The 17798-nt window shown below is 37.6% G+C and overlaps 1 protein-coding gene across 3 annotated transcripts in view; it reads left to right on the forward strand.

Moving 5' to 3' along the window:
- Positions 1–17798, forward strand: part of VCAN (versican) — a 135945-nt gene that overhangs the window by 54964 nt on the left and 63183 nt on the right. For all 3 annotated transcript variants that reach the window (XM_074952816.1, XM_074952815.1, XM_074952814.1), the window contains exon 7: positions 5110–8580. In XM_074952816.1, the coding sequence (XP_074808917.1) occupies positions 5110–8580 (3471 nt within the window). The remainder of the gene's footprint in view (positions 1–5109; positions 8581–17798) is intronic.

The following is a 17798-nucleotide window of genomic DNA, read 5'->3' on the forward strand; positions in this document are numbered from 1 at the left end:
TTTACTTAGTTTGCTTTCCAGTTGCAAAACCATACTGTACAAATAGTCTTGACTCTGGAAAATAAAATGGGCTCAGATTTATAATTTGAGATGTGAAGTCTAAAGACTTGTTTTTTAAAAATAAGAGACCATCACTTTGATCATGTATTTTTTTTTCTCTACAGAAACCATATGGCTTATTATCTTTCATTTTCTTCTTGGTTGCTTACAGATGTGTCTGAAGTCTTCTTAAAGTTAAACCTCTATTAATTGGTTTATTGTGTTTATTTCCTACAGCTCATGTTTAGTCCCTTATTCTGCAAGGTACTTGAGATCATGCCTAAAGCACTGACTTTGACCGTAGAGTTAGGCATGTACTCCAGGACGTTGCTGCATCAAGGCTATCATCAAAAAAGTCTTTTATCTGTTAAAAGCTAAGATTGCTTTTGGTGGGATAGGGAATGTTAAAAAAGAATTAATTAGAAAGCAAAATTTGCTGAACACTGATGCTCAGCTGCAGTGGAACAAAATATTATTTCAGCCAAAAGTGACTTCATTTCTAATGGATACTGGCTTTATGGCCACTCATTACAGAGAGGAAAAGGGTTTTTTTGTTTTCTTCTCTTAGGGTTTGATTGAAAATACACTGAAGTCTGTGGGGGTCTTTCTATTGACTTCATTAGGCTTTGTATCAAGCCCTTAATACTGCAGCAGGTAGAGAGTAAATCATGGACTACGTTTTTTTATCAACTATTGATTGGAGTATGCAAGGGTTATTTTTTTTTATGACTCACTTCAAAAAGTGGACTTGATGAGCTTCTGCATGGGCATGTTTGCTGGGCGTGTTTCATAAGGTACTGGTGTAGTAGTATAAGGCCCTAATTCATCTAGATACTTAAGTGCTGTATGCCTCAACTTAATCATGTGAGTAGTTCTATTTAATTCAAAGGGACTATTCAAGTGCTTAAAGTTAGACATATGCTTAAGTGTCTTGTTGAACTGGTGCCTAAGTATCCTGAAAATGTAGACATACTTTATTTGTAAAATGTAAGTAAAATCAGTATTGTCTGCCTCTAGAGAGTAAATTAGAGATACATTTCTTATTAAACTTCTCAGTTTGTGGTCTCAAAGTTAAAGCATTTTGTTCTCAAGCCATATAGTGTGTTTTCCTAGATAAAATTATTAGGTCTTAATATAACTTCATTTTAATGACCTTATTTAAACAACAGTGAAGAAGAAGGAAGAAAGCTGTTCCAGAGTGAAAGCATAAAGTAAACAGTTGGAGAATGAAAAAGTACAGTATCTCTACCATTTCACATAGGGTCCATCCAAAATCAACTTCATTCAGGTTGTTCTTAATATAAAAGGAATCAATTGAAAGCAATACAAGATAGCCTTTGATGTAAGCAGCAGTTGTTGAGATAATTTGCTTTCTTGCTGCTAAAAGATTCATGCATTTTATTAGGAAAATCTGTCTCATGTCTTACATCAGAAGAAGCACAAAGAAGACAGCTTCTTGAACACATGGCGCAAGGAATACAGTAATGCAAAACATCTGGATAGAGAAGCAACCAGTTAAAACTGGAGTTGGAACCTATTAAAAAATCAACTTTTTTTTTTTTGTACAAGGCAGAAAGAAATGCTGGTAGATGTCTTCACTAAGAAGAAGCATCTGTGTCTCAGCTAATTCTTCTCAGTTAAGTTTACAAATCTGAAACATGTCCATGAAAAATGTATACATCATATTAGTGATAAGGCACTTACCTAGTGTAGCTGAAACAATCCTAGAGATGGTGTAAATCAGCACTGCTCCTCAGATTTCAGTTTGTACCAGCAGAAAATTTGGCCACCTATCTATAAACTGAATAGAATTTATATTGTATTCTTCTTCTTCTTTAGGAAACAAAATGCTATGTTATGTAACAAAATGTTAGAGTTGGTCAATTAGTAATTGCTGAACCAAATATCTGATGCATTTGGCCTTATTTTTTTAGTTTGTTTATTTCTGCTCCCTCACTGAATGTCTGAAACTTTTTATCAAGAGATTAGCAGTTAGTAAGTCATGAATAGTAAGTAACTGCATATCAGGCATGAATTTATGGGAAGATGTTGAAACTGAAAATACACAAACTGTTGAAAGTTAGACTGAACAAATAGAGGTGGGTCCAATGAGAATATCTGCAAATGACTCACTGCAAATCCCTGTACAAGAGGTTGCTGAAATAGAGACTTCAGTTGTAATTCATTAAACTTTTAAGATTTGCAAACATTTTAATGAAAACCTGGCAGTCACCTAAAAAGTCACGAATAACTAGTATTACAAAGCCCTCAAATAGTGGTGAATCACATTCTGTCTCTTTATTCATAAATATATTTTGATTCTGGCTTTATTTTCTATTTTTCCCCATCTCTATTTAATATTCTTTAAAACAAACAATAATCTTTGTTCCCACTTGAACAGACTTTAGAGAGTGGCTCACACAAGAACACCCCCAAACTTCTGGCTGCTGATCCAAACTTAATGAATGGATCTAACTCCATACTGGGTGTGGACCGAACCCTTGGATCCTAATGCTCTGAAATTTGAGGAAGTTTAGATCTGGATTTGGATAAAGGTGGTTGACCACCTCTTTGTCTACTTCAGTGTATCATCTAATAGTTTGTCTGTAAGGGCAACATTTTCAAAATTAGGTGTGTGAAACTTCAAACCTACATTTGTGTAGGCCTAATTTATGCACACAAATATATTATATGCATGAACAAATGCCTATGCCCTGGTCTACACTATAAACTTGTGTTGGTATAACTACATGGTTGCTCAGGAGTGTGGAAGGCTTCTCCCATCATCCTAGCAATTGCCTCTCGGGGAGGCGGAATATTTATGCCAATGGGAGAAGCTCTTCTGTTGGCAAAGGTAGTTATCTTCATTAAGTGCTACCACTGCAACTGCACCACTGCAGCACTATAAGTGTAGACAAGCCCTGAGAGACATCTAATTAGCCATGTGCATGTGAAAATACCTGATATATGCATATGTATTGGGTACTCTTGAGCATTAAACAGATGGATGTGCTCAATTTGTATGTTCCTATATTCTCCCTTAACTTCTTCCCCTTCTCTGCCTGTCCCATTACCTGTTCTAACAATCTTTTCCCTGTGCTCTTCAATTCTGGATGTCTTAGTGGATAGTAGATTCTTCTTTGCTCCATCTTCTGGAATATCTCCTTTCTGTAAATGTGACTCTCTGAATCCTATCTCAAACCTCATCTTTGTCCCTGATCCCTGGCCCTCAAGTAGGAATGATAAAACTTTCATATCATATGCTGAGTCTCTGAGTTTCCCTGAGCTCATTCATTAACTCTGAAACCCAACTTTTGGCCTTTGTGCCTGTCTTCCTAAAAAATTGTAACTACATAAATGGCTTGCATGTTTGTGTAGGGATTTTAATTACCTGATTAGATACTTAGCAATGCTTTCATATGAAAGAGGCTGTAGGTTCAATTGTGTTGTGCTGGGATAGTTAGTGCTGACTAGGGTGACCAGATAGCAAGTGTGAAAAATCAGGACAGGAGGTGGAGGGTAATAAGACCCTATATAAGAAAAAGCCCCAAATATCGGGACTGTCCCTATAAAATCGGGACATCTGGTCACCCTAGTGCTGACATATTTATGTACTAAAAATCTTGAAATCATCATCTATGTCCTAATAGTGACTCTAAGGGCCATACTCTACTCTTGATCCACTGCTGTCCCCTTATTATTTGGTGTTTTAAAGGGCCCAGTCCTGCTGTCCTTTCATATATAATGCTCCCAGTTTTGTGTGTGAAGGGAAGCAGGATTATTTTCCAAAAGTCAACTTCATTGCAATACAAGGTTCCTGATCTTACCTGTGGGTATTTTTTTGTCCTCCGTGGATTATTGTTCTCACTTTCAGACCTAATCTAAATGCCTAGGAGTATAGTTTAGATGGATTACAGCAAATCTTGTGACATTATTATACAGTGTTTTAGGATGGCATGTTAGTTTCTGTTGCCTAAGCACACTCCGGTTGCTGTCAGGGTTCCCGTTTGTGATTTGTAATTATGTGCTGAAAATATACTAAGCTGGTATTTTACTTCCTGTTATACATGTGAATTGTATGCTAAAGTAAGCCTTGAAAAAACACCCATGACATTTGCACTGCAACTAGTACCTAGCATAGCATAAAGGCACCAGGGGAAATGGGAAACATCTCTTCCTTTAACTGCAAGAATTTTCTGATAGACTGAGAGTATGACATGAAAAATTCAACTTCAACATTTCAGTCAGTACAATAAAGAGCAATATGTTTGTATTTTGGTGACATTATGTTGTATAAAGACTTCTGATAATGTTAATGTAGCACCATGAAACTAATATTACTGACATGCTTTGTTGCTCCTGCTTTTGTTGTTGTTGTTGAGCAATGCAAGAGATTCCCTCCCCCAGGTCTGAGGATGCCTCCCTCACAGCGCTCCCAGCTCAGGGAGCCAAAGACAGGACTTTTATGAATGATATTATATCCTAAACCAGTGTTTTCCCAACTTGGGATACCGCTTGTGCAGGGAAAGTCCCTGGCGGGTCGGGCTGGTTTGTTTACCTGCCGCCTCCGCAGGTTCGGCCGATGGCGGCTCTCACTGGCCGCAGTTCGCCGCTGCAGGCCAATGGGGGCTGCGGGAAGCAGCACGAGCGCGGTGTCCCAAGTTTGGGAAACCCTGTCCTAAACTAAAAGTAATAACAGTTAATTTCCTTCCATTACTTAAAAACACTTAATAGCACCTCTAAATTAAAAAAACTCAAAACCTGGTAGACAAATACTTTGGCTAAAGGCAAATTAATTAAAGCCATTCAGTGAAAAAATACTGTTCTCACGTTCAGCCCTAATCTAACTTCTTATGAGTATTGTGTATGAACTCCAGCAAATCTTGTGGCATTGTAATACAGTGTTTTTATGTGGGCATTTAAAGCTGTACTGAATTCAAAACTTTCCTCTAAAACATTTTGTTGCTTTCATTCATTCTGTTCAGGTTTAACATTTAGTTTGCATCAGAAAAGTATAAAAATGGGCTTATTTATACCCTTTCTAACTGCTTCTTTAACATCTTTTTTTAGGTAAACAAAATATATCAGAGTCTGCATCTGTTGAGCTGGACATTCCTATGGAAAGTGGGCCAGCCAATCTGTTAACAGAGCTAAAAATAATACCTGGCAAAGCTACTCTTAAACCTGATATCTCTGATAGTTCAATCACTGAATCAGTTGTCACCAAAACAAAGATTTCATCTTTGGAAAAAGTGATCCTGGAAAGAATAAAGGAAGATACAATACTAACTACCAAAGGGGGTGAGAAAAAACAAGAAGAGAAGATGCTTAAGGAGAACATTAAGTTAACCACTATTCTACCTCAGATTGTCACAGATGGCAAAGTAGATACTTCTGAATCATTGGAAATGACTAAAGCTGATGCCACACCTAGGCTAGCAGTGAGTACACCTATACAAGAGGAGTTGGAGCACACTTATTCTGCAGCAGAATTATCTAAGAAATCAGATATGTCTAAAATCAGAGAGGAAGTTCATTTGTCCTCAATAATTCCAGAGCATAGAGCAGCTACAAGTGCAATTCCCACGTCACTTCCAGTCACAGATTCATGGGAAGATGTTGAAACTGAAAATACACAAACTGTTGAAAGTCAGACTGAACAAATAGAGGTGGGTCCAATGAGAACATCTGCAAATGCCTCAGCGCAAACCCCTGTACAAGAGGTTGCTGATATAGAGACTTCAGTTACACTAACAAAGGAGGAAATGTATCTTAGTGCTCAACCTACAAAAGAATCAATGGAGGCAAAAACTCATATGAAACTTACAACTGTTGTAATTCCCAAAGATCTGCACACTGATCAGCATGAACCTACCACAGAGGAGGAGAGTGGCAAAGCAAGCACATACACTGTTATGCCTGACCACAGAACTCTGGCTTCTAGCAGAATCCCAGAATTAGAAGTAATTACTGTATCAAAGACATTCTTAGATGGGCATACTGTAACTGCTAGGGCATCTTCTACAGCAAGTGAGTCAACTCCAGCAGTTAGAATTACAGAGGAACATATTCTATTTGATAATGAGGCATCAGCTGAAGGAAGCAGAGAGGATTTGGAGGATGTGCAGCCTACTGATGCACTTGAAATTTCCTTTGGACTACCTATGTCTACATCTGTACTAACAGTTAGTCAGACAGAAGCTGAGGCCATCACTGTCTCAGAAGGTACCACTTCACCACAAGGGGTAGTAAAGGGAATGCAGACTGACATCTACCCATTTCTAAAAACAGAAGGGTCAATCATCTTAGAAAAAACGAGAGAGCCAGAATTGAGAACAATTGATGTCACAGCCCCCTCTATCACAAGAGTTATTCCTGATTCTGATAAGGACAAAACAGAACCTAAGGGACATGTTGCTAGTGAGAAATTCACACTTGCTCCTCAAGTTTCAAGCACTCCACTATCTACTGATAAAGATCAGGAAAATGTGACAGAAGATTTGCTTCATTATGTGAAAACATATGGAGCTTTAAGAACAGGAGATGGTATCTCTGGAATGGAATTTTCTACAGCTTCTCCAGGGCAACTTTATATTGTAGAACATACAAAGCACTCTGAAACAGCAATTTCAACAGAAAAAGATAAAACTAAGATAAGTGTTGAGCCAACAGAACCAAAAACTGATGAAGAACTTACAGCTATATCAGCTGATATAGATCGGGGTAAAGATATTACAAGTGTCTACTCTACTCGCAGAGCTATAGAAATGGAAGTGATCACAGTATCAAAAATATCACTGGATGAAAGCAATGCAACAATAAAGCCCTTTCTGCCATCGGTGCCAGCATCGAAAGCTATAAAATTACCAACTGCCAGGCCCCCTGTCATGGAAGTGAGTGACAGAGAACAACCGACAGAAGGTTTTACAGAACATGAAGATGTTGTTTCAAGGTATCATGATACTGTGAGAACATTTGCTCCTGCACCAGAAATGAAACCAGAAGAGGCCACTGAAAAAGCACTATTTACTGAAGCCCTTACATTTACAGATAAAGAGGTCACAAAATATGCAGTCACAGAGGGTGGCCAGATAATCATTAAAGAAGAATCATCTGCAATGACATCCACTACTGTAAAATCCTATGAAGAAAAGGTTGAACCTAATGCAGGAACAGGAGGGCAAGAAGTTGTTTGGACTGAGGAAGGAAGTACTTTCGAGCAGGGCCAAGACCTAGGAATCTCCAGAGCAATAACTACTATTCACCCACATGTGGAAACTCAAGATACAGAAGGAACAGTATTTCAAAAGGAACACTCTACCAAAGATGAAGTTATGGTACAAATGGTTACTGCCACAGAGTCCACAGCATCCGTTTCTAAAATGGATGTGACATCTACTCAAGTACACATGGAAACAGATGATCAGGAGGTTGTATCCAAATCTGAATCTGCTCAGACAACTATTACTGAAAGACAAGATGTGATCCAAATTACTGAAGAAACAGTGGAAGGAAAACCATATGGAATTACTATAGAGCAATTGGTTACTACCACTGATTCTACTGCAACTATGTCTAAGGTGCCTGTGACATTTGTTCAAATATATGAACAAAAGACAACTTTAGAACCTGAATTGGGTCACACAGCTATTACTGAAAGGCAGGATGTGGACATAATTACTGAAGGATCAGCATATGATGAAATACGTACAACTACAGAAGCTTTTGTGCCTGATATAAAGATAAGGGATTATGGAAAAGTTCTAGCATCTGGTGAAACAACCACTGGGACCATACAGCTTTTACTGTCTCCAAAAGTTGATGCTGTTACTGACCACAAAGTAAATACCACTGAAGTTATGCGAGTATCACCAACCACTGAAACTCAAGTAGATGAAGGTGGAGTACCACGCATCAAACAAGAAAATGAAACGGAAGACAGCAGTGTGGTGAGTTGGGAATCTGAGTTACCTTCACATACAGTGCCTACAGGTCCTTCTGCACCAGAAGGTATTACTCATCAGATTGAGAAATCTACTTTTGTGGAAAAAGTGGAAAATTTTACAGCCCATAGTCTGGAAGGTTCAGGAATATTGAAGGAACCTAAAGGAATAGAACCAATTATATTTTCAACTATTGGAACAGATAAAACAACAGTTCTAAGTGCAGCAGACAAAATCCAACCAACTTCAACTACCAAATCCTTTGTTACTAAAAAGCCTCCACGTATAATTGACAGGGAAGATGAGGAGGAAACAAGCATAGACATGGTAATAATTGGTGAATCTACTTCTCCCAGTAAAACCACTACTGACGATGGTCTGACAGGCAAGACAGTGGAACCAGAAATTGATAAAGAATATTTCACATCATCAAGTGCCACTGCAGTTGCACGACCTACCAGACCACCCAAAGTTGAGGAAACCACAGAGGTTTTAGAACCTCAGGAAGTGTCTCCCTCTATTGCAGATCTCGAAACAGACATGGAAGATAAATCTGACATAAGATTTATTGTTATTGCCATTATAGGCAATAATACAGGTAAGAGTTTGCCCTTTAGACCTATGACCCATGTCCATACAGTTTGCCATAATAGTAAGGTTTCACGGTATACCAGAAGTTATTCTTTGAAGCACAGCTTTGTCTAAACAGGAGTTTTTAAGTTTTTCTATGTATATATTGGTACTAATTATTTAAGATAATGTAGAAATGTACATTATAATTGTCTGTTAGTCAAATTCACTATGGTTGTAAGAAGGTGCAAATGTATTGAACTTATTATTGGGAGTCATAAGAATGGTGTTTGTCATATGATGTACTCAAATCACTGATTGGACTTTCGTTATCTGTGATACAAAGCATTTTAGTTTCACAGCTTCCATGCCATACATTATTACTCTGAAGTGTAGCATTAGATGGTGTTAACATTCCATTCGTCTGTAGCCATTAACAATGCCATTTACAGTGTGGTCAGCTAAAACATTTGGGAACATCTGTTACATCCACAGGTGGATGTTGTGGGATTTGGGGGACAGGATATTTGCCATGGTGTATCATCATCATTTTCCTGATTACTTTGCAGAGTCCGTGATGCAAATTACCATAATTTGCACAAGTTCATGAAGTTTTTTAGCTGAAGGCACTGTATTTGCATACGCAGCTTTAATTTCATGGGTTTCCAGAACAGAAACTGCAAAACTACTTTGAACTAAAGTAGCATTGAACTAAGCTACCAATTCCTGAATTACAGTATTGTATTAGACAACTGGCCATTACTTGAGATCTTTCGCATAGTATTAAGTTTACAAACAAAGAGATATGAAAGTGCTGAGAAAAGGGAGATTAACTGAGATATATTGTAGGGTTTGTCGAATTTCATACTATGTTTAATTCATTTATAATGATTTTTTCCCACAAAAATATACATTTTATTTGTCTTTTAGCCTAGCTGAATATGATGCTTCTGTATGATTACTTAGAGGATTCTTTTCCCACTTATTCATGACCATAACTACCGTTAGTGTTAAGAACCTGATCCAACTCCCATTATAATTAATGCAAGTCCTTTTACTGATTTCAGTGGGAGTTAGTTTGGGAGCTAATAGAGTTGTGTGCACCAATCAAAAGGCAAAAGTAGATCCCTAAATGTTTACAATATAGTTAGCAGAGCTTGTACAGAGTGCAATTTTTTACTTTTGCTTATTTTATACTATATATCTGCAATATTTAAACTGCATAGTCTTGACAAATACATTGAAATCAATTGGGCCTTGATATACTAGACTTGAAAGGATTACATGATTTTTTTTTTAAATGAGCAGTACTTTTGTTTCTGGAATATGTGACACATTAGCAGCATTGTGGGTTTGTGTTCTGCCTGGTGCCTATATTTAGGAAGTCACAATTAGATGAGACACTCTGATGAGCCACCTCAAATGATTGAGGTATGTGGATTGGATTTAAGTCAGATACAAAATACTTTTGAATTCATGAAAGTTTGATTAAATCAGCTCTCTATCTAAGGACCAGATTGTGGAGTAGAAGAGGCCATTTACTTGTATGCACTAGTGTAACAATACCACAGCTTACTGTGCATGGAAGGAAGCAATCTTCACAGAGATGCTATATCCTTCCCTCATGCCTGGGGTCAGGAAGGGTGAGAAAGTTTGGGGAGTGAGTGTAGCCTTGACTCCTCCTCCCCCAAGATGAAAGTATGCCAGGGCATCAGGGAGCATATGCTGAGGCAGGTCTCAGTTCACGCTTTCTGTGGAGCAGCAGCAGTCAGGGGAGGAGGGGTGCTGTGATTCCCTGAGTCACAATTCCCTCCTGGGATGCTCCAGCAGCAACACAAGAGTGTGCAGTCATTTTCTGTGGGCCAGATCTTACACTAATGATCTAGCCCTTAGAGCAGAATTTCTTCAAACTTTACCTTCTGTTAACGTTTCAAACTTTTAAAATCTCTCTGTATGTATTGGTGTATGTTTGTGGGTGTATGTGTCAGTGGTTGAAGCCATGGAGTTTTAAAACTGTGTCACTAAGGATGGTTTATTCTACCAAGTATAAATCAAAATAACTCTTTCTGTAAAATAAGGTGGAACTTCCCCAAATGGCACTTTCTCTATTGTGTTCAAAAAGAAGGGATTTTACCATCTTTTTAGCACAGGATTAGAATGGAAGTTTGGTCCGCTCCTCCCCCCAGCCTGTTTTCAAATCTGACAACCACGGTATGTGACTTTCCCAGCACTGCAGACATCTAATCAGATAACCGCAATTAAAGGTGTTTTTCTTTTCAATATTCTGACCATTTTTTTTCCATTCCACACAAGGAAAACATTTGCAAGATCACATCAAGCACATTTTCAATTCACTGCTTCTTAGTACGTAAACTTTCTTTTATTCTGAAGGAAATACATACAGTAAGTGCTAAAGAGGAGAGAATTTGACAGAGATTACTAACACATGCACTTCACCAGAAGTTAGTTACTACAGAACATGATGCAGTCTATTTTTGCTGATATGCTTTGAAATGAAAGTTGATCCATAGTCATCAGGGAACCATATAAAACAGTGTCATTGACTTGTTGGTTTTCAGCTAAGGGATCACAGGAAACAGTATTCAGAATTATAATTATCTTTATTAAACAATGTTTGGACTCATTTGCATTAACATATTTTCAATAAAATATTTTTAACACTCTTAAATACAACAATAGACTAGGGATGGAACAAACCCTGCCAGGATTTTGAAGTACAAAAAGTGTAAATATCGCCTTGCAAATAGCAACTTTCTTATCAAGTCCTGAAAATAATAGCTCTGGTATGTAAATAGCAAAAGAATTACAAGGTGAGCTGAGGGATGTATAATGCAAGCTATTGTATATAAATGTCTCCTCAGTAGTATTAATACGTTTGTGTAAGTCGGTTCTCTACCTTCCTTCGCCTCCTTGTCTTCAGTATTTCATTATGTAAGCTCTGGTTCTTGTGTTTTGTGAAGTAGCACTTCCTTATTCACTTTCTCTATCATATCCCTCTTTAGTCATTTCTTCTCTAAGCTGAAAAGTCCCAGTCTGTTTAATTTCACCTCATATGGAAGTTGTTCCATACCCTTAATCATTTTTATTGCCCTTCTCTGTACCTTTCCCAATTCTAATCTATCTTTTTTGAGATGGGGCAACCAGAACTACATGTGTTATTCAAGGAGTGGATGTATATAATGGCATTGTGATATTTTCTGTCATATTATCTATCCCTTTCCTAATTGTTCCTACCATTCTGTTAACTTTTTTGACTGCTGCTACACACTGAGCAGATGGTTACAGAGAACTATTCAAAGATCTTTCTTGAGTGGTAATAGCTAATTTAGATCCCATCATTTTGTATGTATAGTTGGGATTATGTTTTCCAATGTGCATTACTTTGCATTATCAACATTGAATTCCATCTGCCATTTTGTTGCCCAGTTTTGTGAGATCCCTTTGTAACTTTTAACAATCTGCTTTGGACTTAACTCTTGCAAGAACTCCCAGGCAAAGAGGGTGATTATGTCCATTGATGCATTCTTTCAGGGGAGTGTAGCATTATTATTATTAATTATTGTAGTGCCTAAGGGCCAACCAGGAATGTGGCCCCATTGTACTAGGCACTGTAGAAAAATAGTGTATGTTTACACTGAATGTTTCTTTTGGCTGCATTTAGTGTACATACACATATAGCCTCTCCCCCCACGCACTTGTATATGGCTGTTGAGGCCATACCCAAGACTCCTTTGGGTTGGCTAGAGTCTGAGTGAATTGTAGCAGAAGGAACTCCCTTGCTTTCTTGAGCTAGTGACTTGTACCTATGGTCAGCCTCTGTGGGAGGTGGAATGGGGAAAGGTTTCTTGCACCTTTCCCCTCAGCTTAAAAACTGCACATGGGCCAGCCATAATCTGCCACCAACTTTGTTAAAGCACTTTATAGATGTATAGATGTATGGAACATTATTATTATTAATAATTATTATTTATTATAGACCTATATAGGAATGATCTGGAATATTGACTAGATTGAATGAAACTGAATTAAAAATATTGACTAGGATATTAGGTTATTCTAGACTGTCAGAAATTAGTGCCTCATATAGTACAGTATATTCCCAATTTTGATTTTAAATATATGTATGAGAAATGTATATTTGTGTCATTCAAATATTGGACTAGATGTCCAGAGAGATCTTCTCCACAACGACTTCTCTTTTTGTGCTGTCCACAAATTAAATAGACATCTAACTGCAAGTATTTTTGCCTAAAATTAATTGTGGGTGCATAAATGAAGTTTCAGTTACAAAGAGGTATACAATTGCACCCATGGAAATAGAAGATAGATGAGGCCTGGCTGAAAAGCAAGCCCGTTATGTTATATTTTGGCAATTATGCTGAAATGCTGATAAGAGAGAGAATATAGCTGAATGGATTAAGCTGCTTATTTGTATAAGAATACAACAGTTTTCCATGAGAGAATTTATTGGCAAACAGCCCAAGCACTGGCATGTGAATGAATCTGAGGCAGGTGCACAAATTAATGAGGAATATAAAGCATGACATTTTCTGACAGTCTATGGGACATGGGCAGGTCTAGGACAGGTGTGCAAATTAATGAGGAAAATATATTTATACATGGGGAAACATCCCCTTTTTTGTCATAAAAATGACGGTGTGCAAGTTCCGTAATGGAATGTGCTTGAGACTTTATTTACTTGTATAGAACTTCATGCCATTCTCTTTTGCTTATGGTCAGTGTTGAAATGGACTCAACAAGGGCAGGAAAAACATCCTTGCACTGCATTATATGATCATATTAGTAATTTTCTACCATATTGAGCAAGTCATATGAGGCTTGTCTTTCACGGTGGAAAAACAAAACATGCCACTCATGATCCTTGTATGTTGCATTAGCTCCAGTGGATTGTAACAGTGAGTTATGATGCTGTAGCTGGAAGGGTATGAGCTGGAAGGGTTTTTTTAGCAGCTGAAAAAAACCTGAAGGAACTTTTCCACTAATAAAGCTTTTATTAGCTGAAAAATGCTAGTGGGGGTGTGTTGGGGGGTGCGTGTGGTTTAACAGTGGTTGAGGGGATACTGAAAAAATAGCTTCTGTCTGTATTAGGAGTAATTTGCACACCTGCATTTTCAGAGACATTTAAAAGTGCTTACTTAGTGAATAGGTTGGAAGGTGCTTATTAGATCCAGGGTTTGACAACTGCACTGTCTGGTTTCTTGTCCCCTCCAGCCTTGAACAGAATGAAAGTGAGGGAACCTGTGCTTTGTGGGTTTGGAATTTTATGAAAAGAGATTGCAAACGTTGTGTGCGTTTAACATGTGATTTCTGTTTAATATGTTTGTTTCCTGCCTTAGAAGGAACCAGGTGTGTGAAATTTGAATGAAAGTAATTACCTTAAACACAGCATGTGGATTAATCACGGCTATTAACCCCAAAACTGGCAAGTAGAGTCTTCATTAGGGCTCTTCATTGGACATTAAGAATGCCCATCATGGGCCAGACTATTCACATAAAATAGTACTTTACAATGATTCAGTGGAACTATTCATATGAATTATAGTATACCAGTGGGAGTAAGAGGCTCATGATTTGACCCCAACTAGTACCACTGACTCTAATGGGACTATTGATGGAGTTAGGTACTACTCAGTATAAGGGTATCAGAATCTGACCCCATGTGCTCTGTTCTCAGTGAAAGGGGCATGTGCAGTGGGATTTGATAGAGTAGCACAGGGTCTTGCTAGATGTCTTTATATATATGCATACACAAATTAGATATTCACATGTTTCACACAGGGAAGGATAGTATAGAATTGGCCTGTATTTAAGTACTGTAAGACGCACTTTACTTTTCCTCTGAAAAGGACCCGTTTTCATTCCTGGCTGGCTCCGGTCATTGTCTCCTGCAAGCATGCTAGCTGGTGGCCACATCCCCAGCCAGGCTGACCATACTTCCTTGGGGCATGGTATGTTGGCAAGCATGGTAGATGTGGTAGCCAATGCCCCCAAACCCTGCTGGCCCTCTCTTTAGTCTTAAGTAGGAATCCTACTCTACTGCAGCATGTGTGTACTGGGTGGTAAAAGACTCCCTACACTCTCCATGCTTGTGCAATACACGGTAGCATTTTCCCCTTTAAGTGTTATATTGCACGGAAAATATAACAATAAGTCTAATAGTTTTTTAAAACTAAGATTATCTATGCACAGTGGCATATATGAATCAGGACACTACTCTGTGGGACATATCCACCTACTTGCTATTTTTAACAAGGTTATTTTAATTATATGTATTCATTGTTGAGTTAGAGAGAAAGATATTTGTCCTGCGGGTGAGGAAGCACCTACAGTAATATCTCACGTATTGACTAAATATTAGACATTTTTCTTCACTGAGAGGATAAATGTATGTTACCCAAATCTATTATTTATTCTTAGGAGGTATTCCAGGTTTATCTTTGTGTTTTATAAAGAAAGTTTTACATTCCTTGTTGTGTAGCCCTGTCATTATCTATGGTGGTTATGCAATGATTTATTGGTTAAAAAAGCAGATGTATGGAGATGGTCAGAGAAATTTTGACTAAACCATATTCCATCCAAATATACAGTTCTGTTGAAATAGAAATGCTTCACCAAACTGGGTCAACTTAGCTGGAATTTTGTTTTTAAAAAAAGAAGTTCGGACAATGTCTTAACATACCATTTTGATAATATCAGAACAAATATTTCAGTTTCTCATTTTGAATTTTTATGTTGTATTATATTCTACATTATAATATATTTGATAATATAATACAAACATTAAAAACTCTAAGTTGAAACATTTTAATTTTGTTGAAACAAGGCATTTGGAATGACCCTAAACTATTTTTTTTTCCGAATTTTCCTTCACAGAGAATTTCAAAATTTTGGGGTGTTGCTCCGATTTGGAATGAATCTCAAAATCCTCTGTGAAATGGCCTCTGCATAGCTTTGTTGATATATGTGAACTGGATTGTTTTATTTATGAGCAACAAGTTTAGCTTAATCAGCAACTTCTTAGCTCTTGGGAAAGCTATCATATATTTAAAAGTTAATATCATTGAACTAGAATGGTACTACAGGAAAATGGTCTCTTATGGCTATGTAAATGCCAATGCAGAGAGGTGACATTTATTTTGAAAACAAAGCCAGTTGGTTCTGTGACAGTGTTCTCTTGCCATAACTTCCTGGCTATTATGCCACAAGATTGATCCAAATACATTTCTCTCTGGTGGCTTATTGGTGCAGTAGTGTGTAAGTAGCTCACTGTTGGCCTGATTAAGGTCCCCTCTAAGTTAATACAAAAACTCCCATTTATATCACTAGGAGTTGGACCAGGCACTGTATTCTCATTAACCTGTACCATTGTGGATGACCTTGAGAATGGATCAGTTGTGTGCTTTTGCCAAACAGAGAGAAGGGGTCAAATTAATCACTGCTGTAAATAGGCTCAGCAAATGGATTCTGACTTACATCAGCAGTGAATTATTGCCATGGCCAGACATCCAGTATTCTGATTGGCTGTCAAAGATGCCATTTGATATGGTAATTTATTTGTCAACGGTAGACCCCCATCTTTTTGTTTCTGTGCAGTAATGCGTCAGTGCTAGGGTTGAGTTTGTCTGTTCAAATAAGACAGAAAATCAATTGACGACTCTTTTGAGATACATTTCCATATGAAACACGGTTGCTACTTGTTTGGTTAATAAGGTAATTAATCTATCAGAGAACTATAGGAATCATTTTCATATCCTGAATGACCTAATCCTTTACGTATCCATTCCTAACAATTGGAAAATATAGACAGAGAGCCAGATTCGCATCTCAGTTGCTCCAGAATAAATCCAGGGTATCTCCGCTGTGGTACTTGAGATCAGAATCTTGCCATTGTAATTGGCATCAGAATCTGGCACAATGACTTCCAAAAGTTCTTTCTAGAAAGCTGGGTTTTTTAAAAATACATTTAAGGCCATTTGGCAGCAGAGACATAAATCAATATATATATAAGCCTGTTTGAAGGACCTATTGCTTAATTAAGCCTGCTAGAATTTCACCACATTACCATACTCTCGTTTAACCAGTGTTATGAAGAAATGAGACACAAATACAGTATAAATTCTGTTTGAAATGCAAATGAAGGAGTCATTTGGTATGACCAAAAACCAACCAACAAAAAACAAAAACCAGTGTAAATTCATGTTTTCGTGCATTATTCCTCCTTCCTCTTCAAAAAACGAAATACAGCTTTGAAATCTCACACTTAATTTAAAAAACTACTGAATAGTGTGCTGGCCATGATTGTTGGCTCTTTCTGTGGAACATATTATAGAATGATGAATATTTTTTTCACATTCCTTTACAGACAGCCATAGAGACCAGAAAACAGTACCCTCATGTTACATACTGTTCGGAGGATGCATACACATTCCCTGCTGTTTGTGCATTGTTGCCAAGGAAACCTCCCAGATCCAGACACAGGGATTACACACTTCAAGCTTCCTTATAGCTCTTTGTTTATTCATGAGACAAATGAATGATCATCTTATTCATAGGTACAATGTAGTTTTTAGTATTTCTGTTGTGAAGGGAGAAGGGATCCTTTCTTAGAAGTTTCAGTCACATATATAGATAGTCCTGTGGAATTTTAATGTGTACAAGATGGCTGTTTTCTCTTATGTGGAGACTATTTGCAGAATATGATTTCTATTTGGAAAATAGCAGTAGTTTTAAAATAGGTTGGTGTGTGTATCCAAGATGTACTGTACTTTTTTCTCTGTTGAGTGAGTGAAAGTTTCTTGCTATTCAAGCTTTTTTCCATCTTCAGAAAATGCTTGCTTTACCAAAAAGTAGTGAAGATTTACTTTACATGAAGTGACTCTGCTGATGAAGCCTAATTCAGGATGGCTACGTGGTTTGGTGTCAGGAATGTAAGCTAACATCACTTTAAAAGTAGCTTGAAGGTTAAAATGATTCACAAAAGTAGTGCCACTGAGAAGAACAGGTAATAACTACTCTGGTGACAACGGTTATGTCAGCAATTCATGCTTTTTGAGCTATTCATCATTTTCTCTAGCAGTTTTTTTTTTAAATGTCAGGTCTCTGTGGCAGTACTTTGAAACAGTTGAAGTTTTCCTGCTAGCACTGTAAATATCGTTAGCTTCTTTTCCACATCTGTCTCCCTCCTTTTGGCAGGGTGGGTCTAAT

Source organism: Natator depressus, chromosome 5, assembly GCF_965152275.1.
Source record: "Natator depressus isolate rNatDep1 chromosome 5, rNatDep2.hap1, whole genome shotgun sequence".
NCBI classification, from domain to species: Eukaryota; Metazoa; Chordata; order Testudines; family Cheloniidae; genus Natator; species Natator depressus.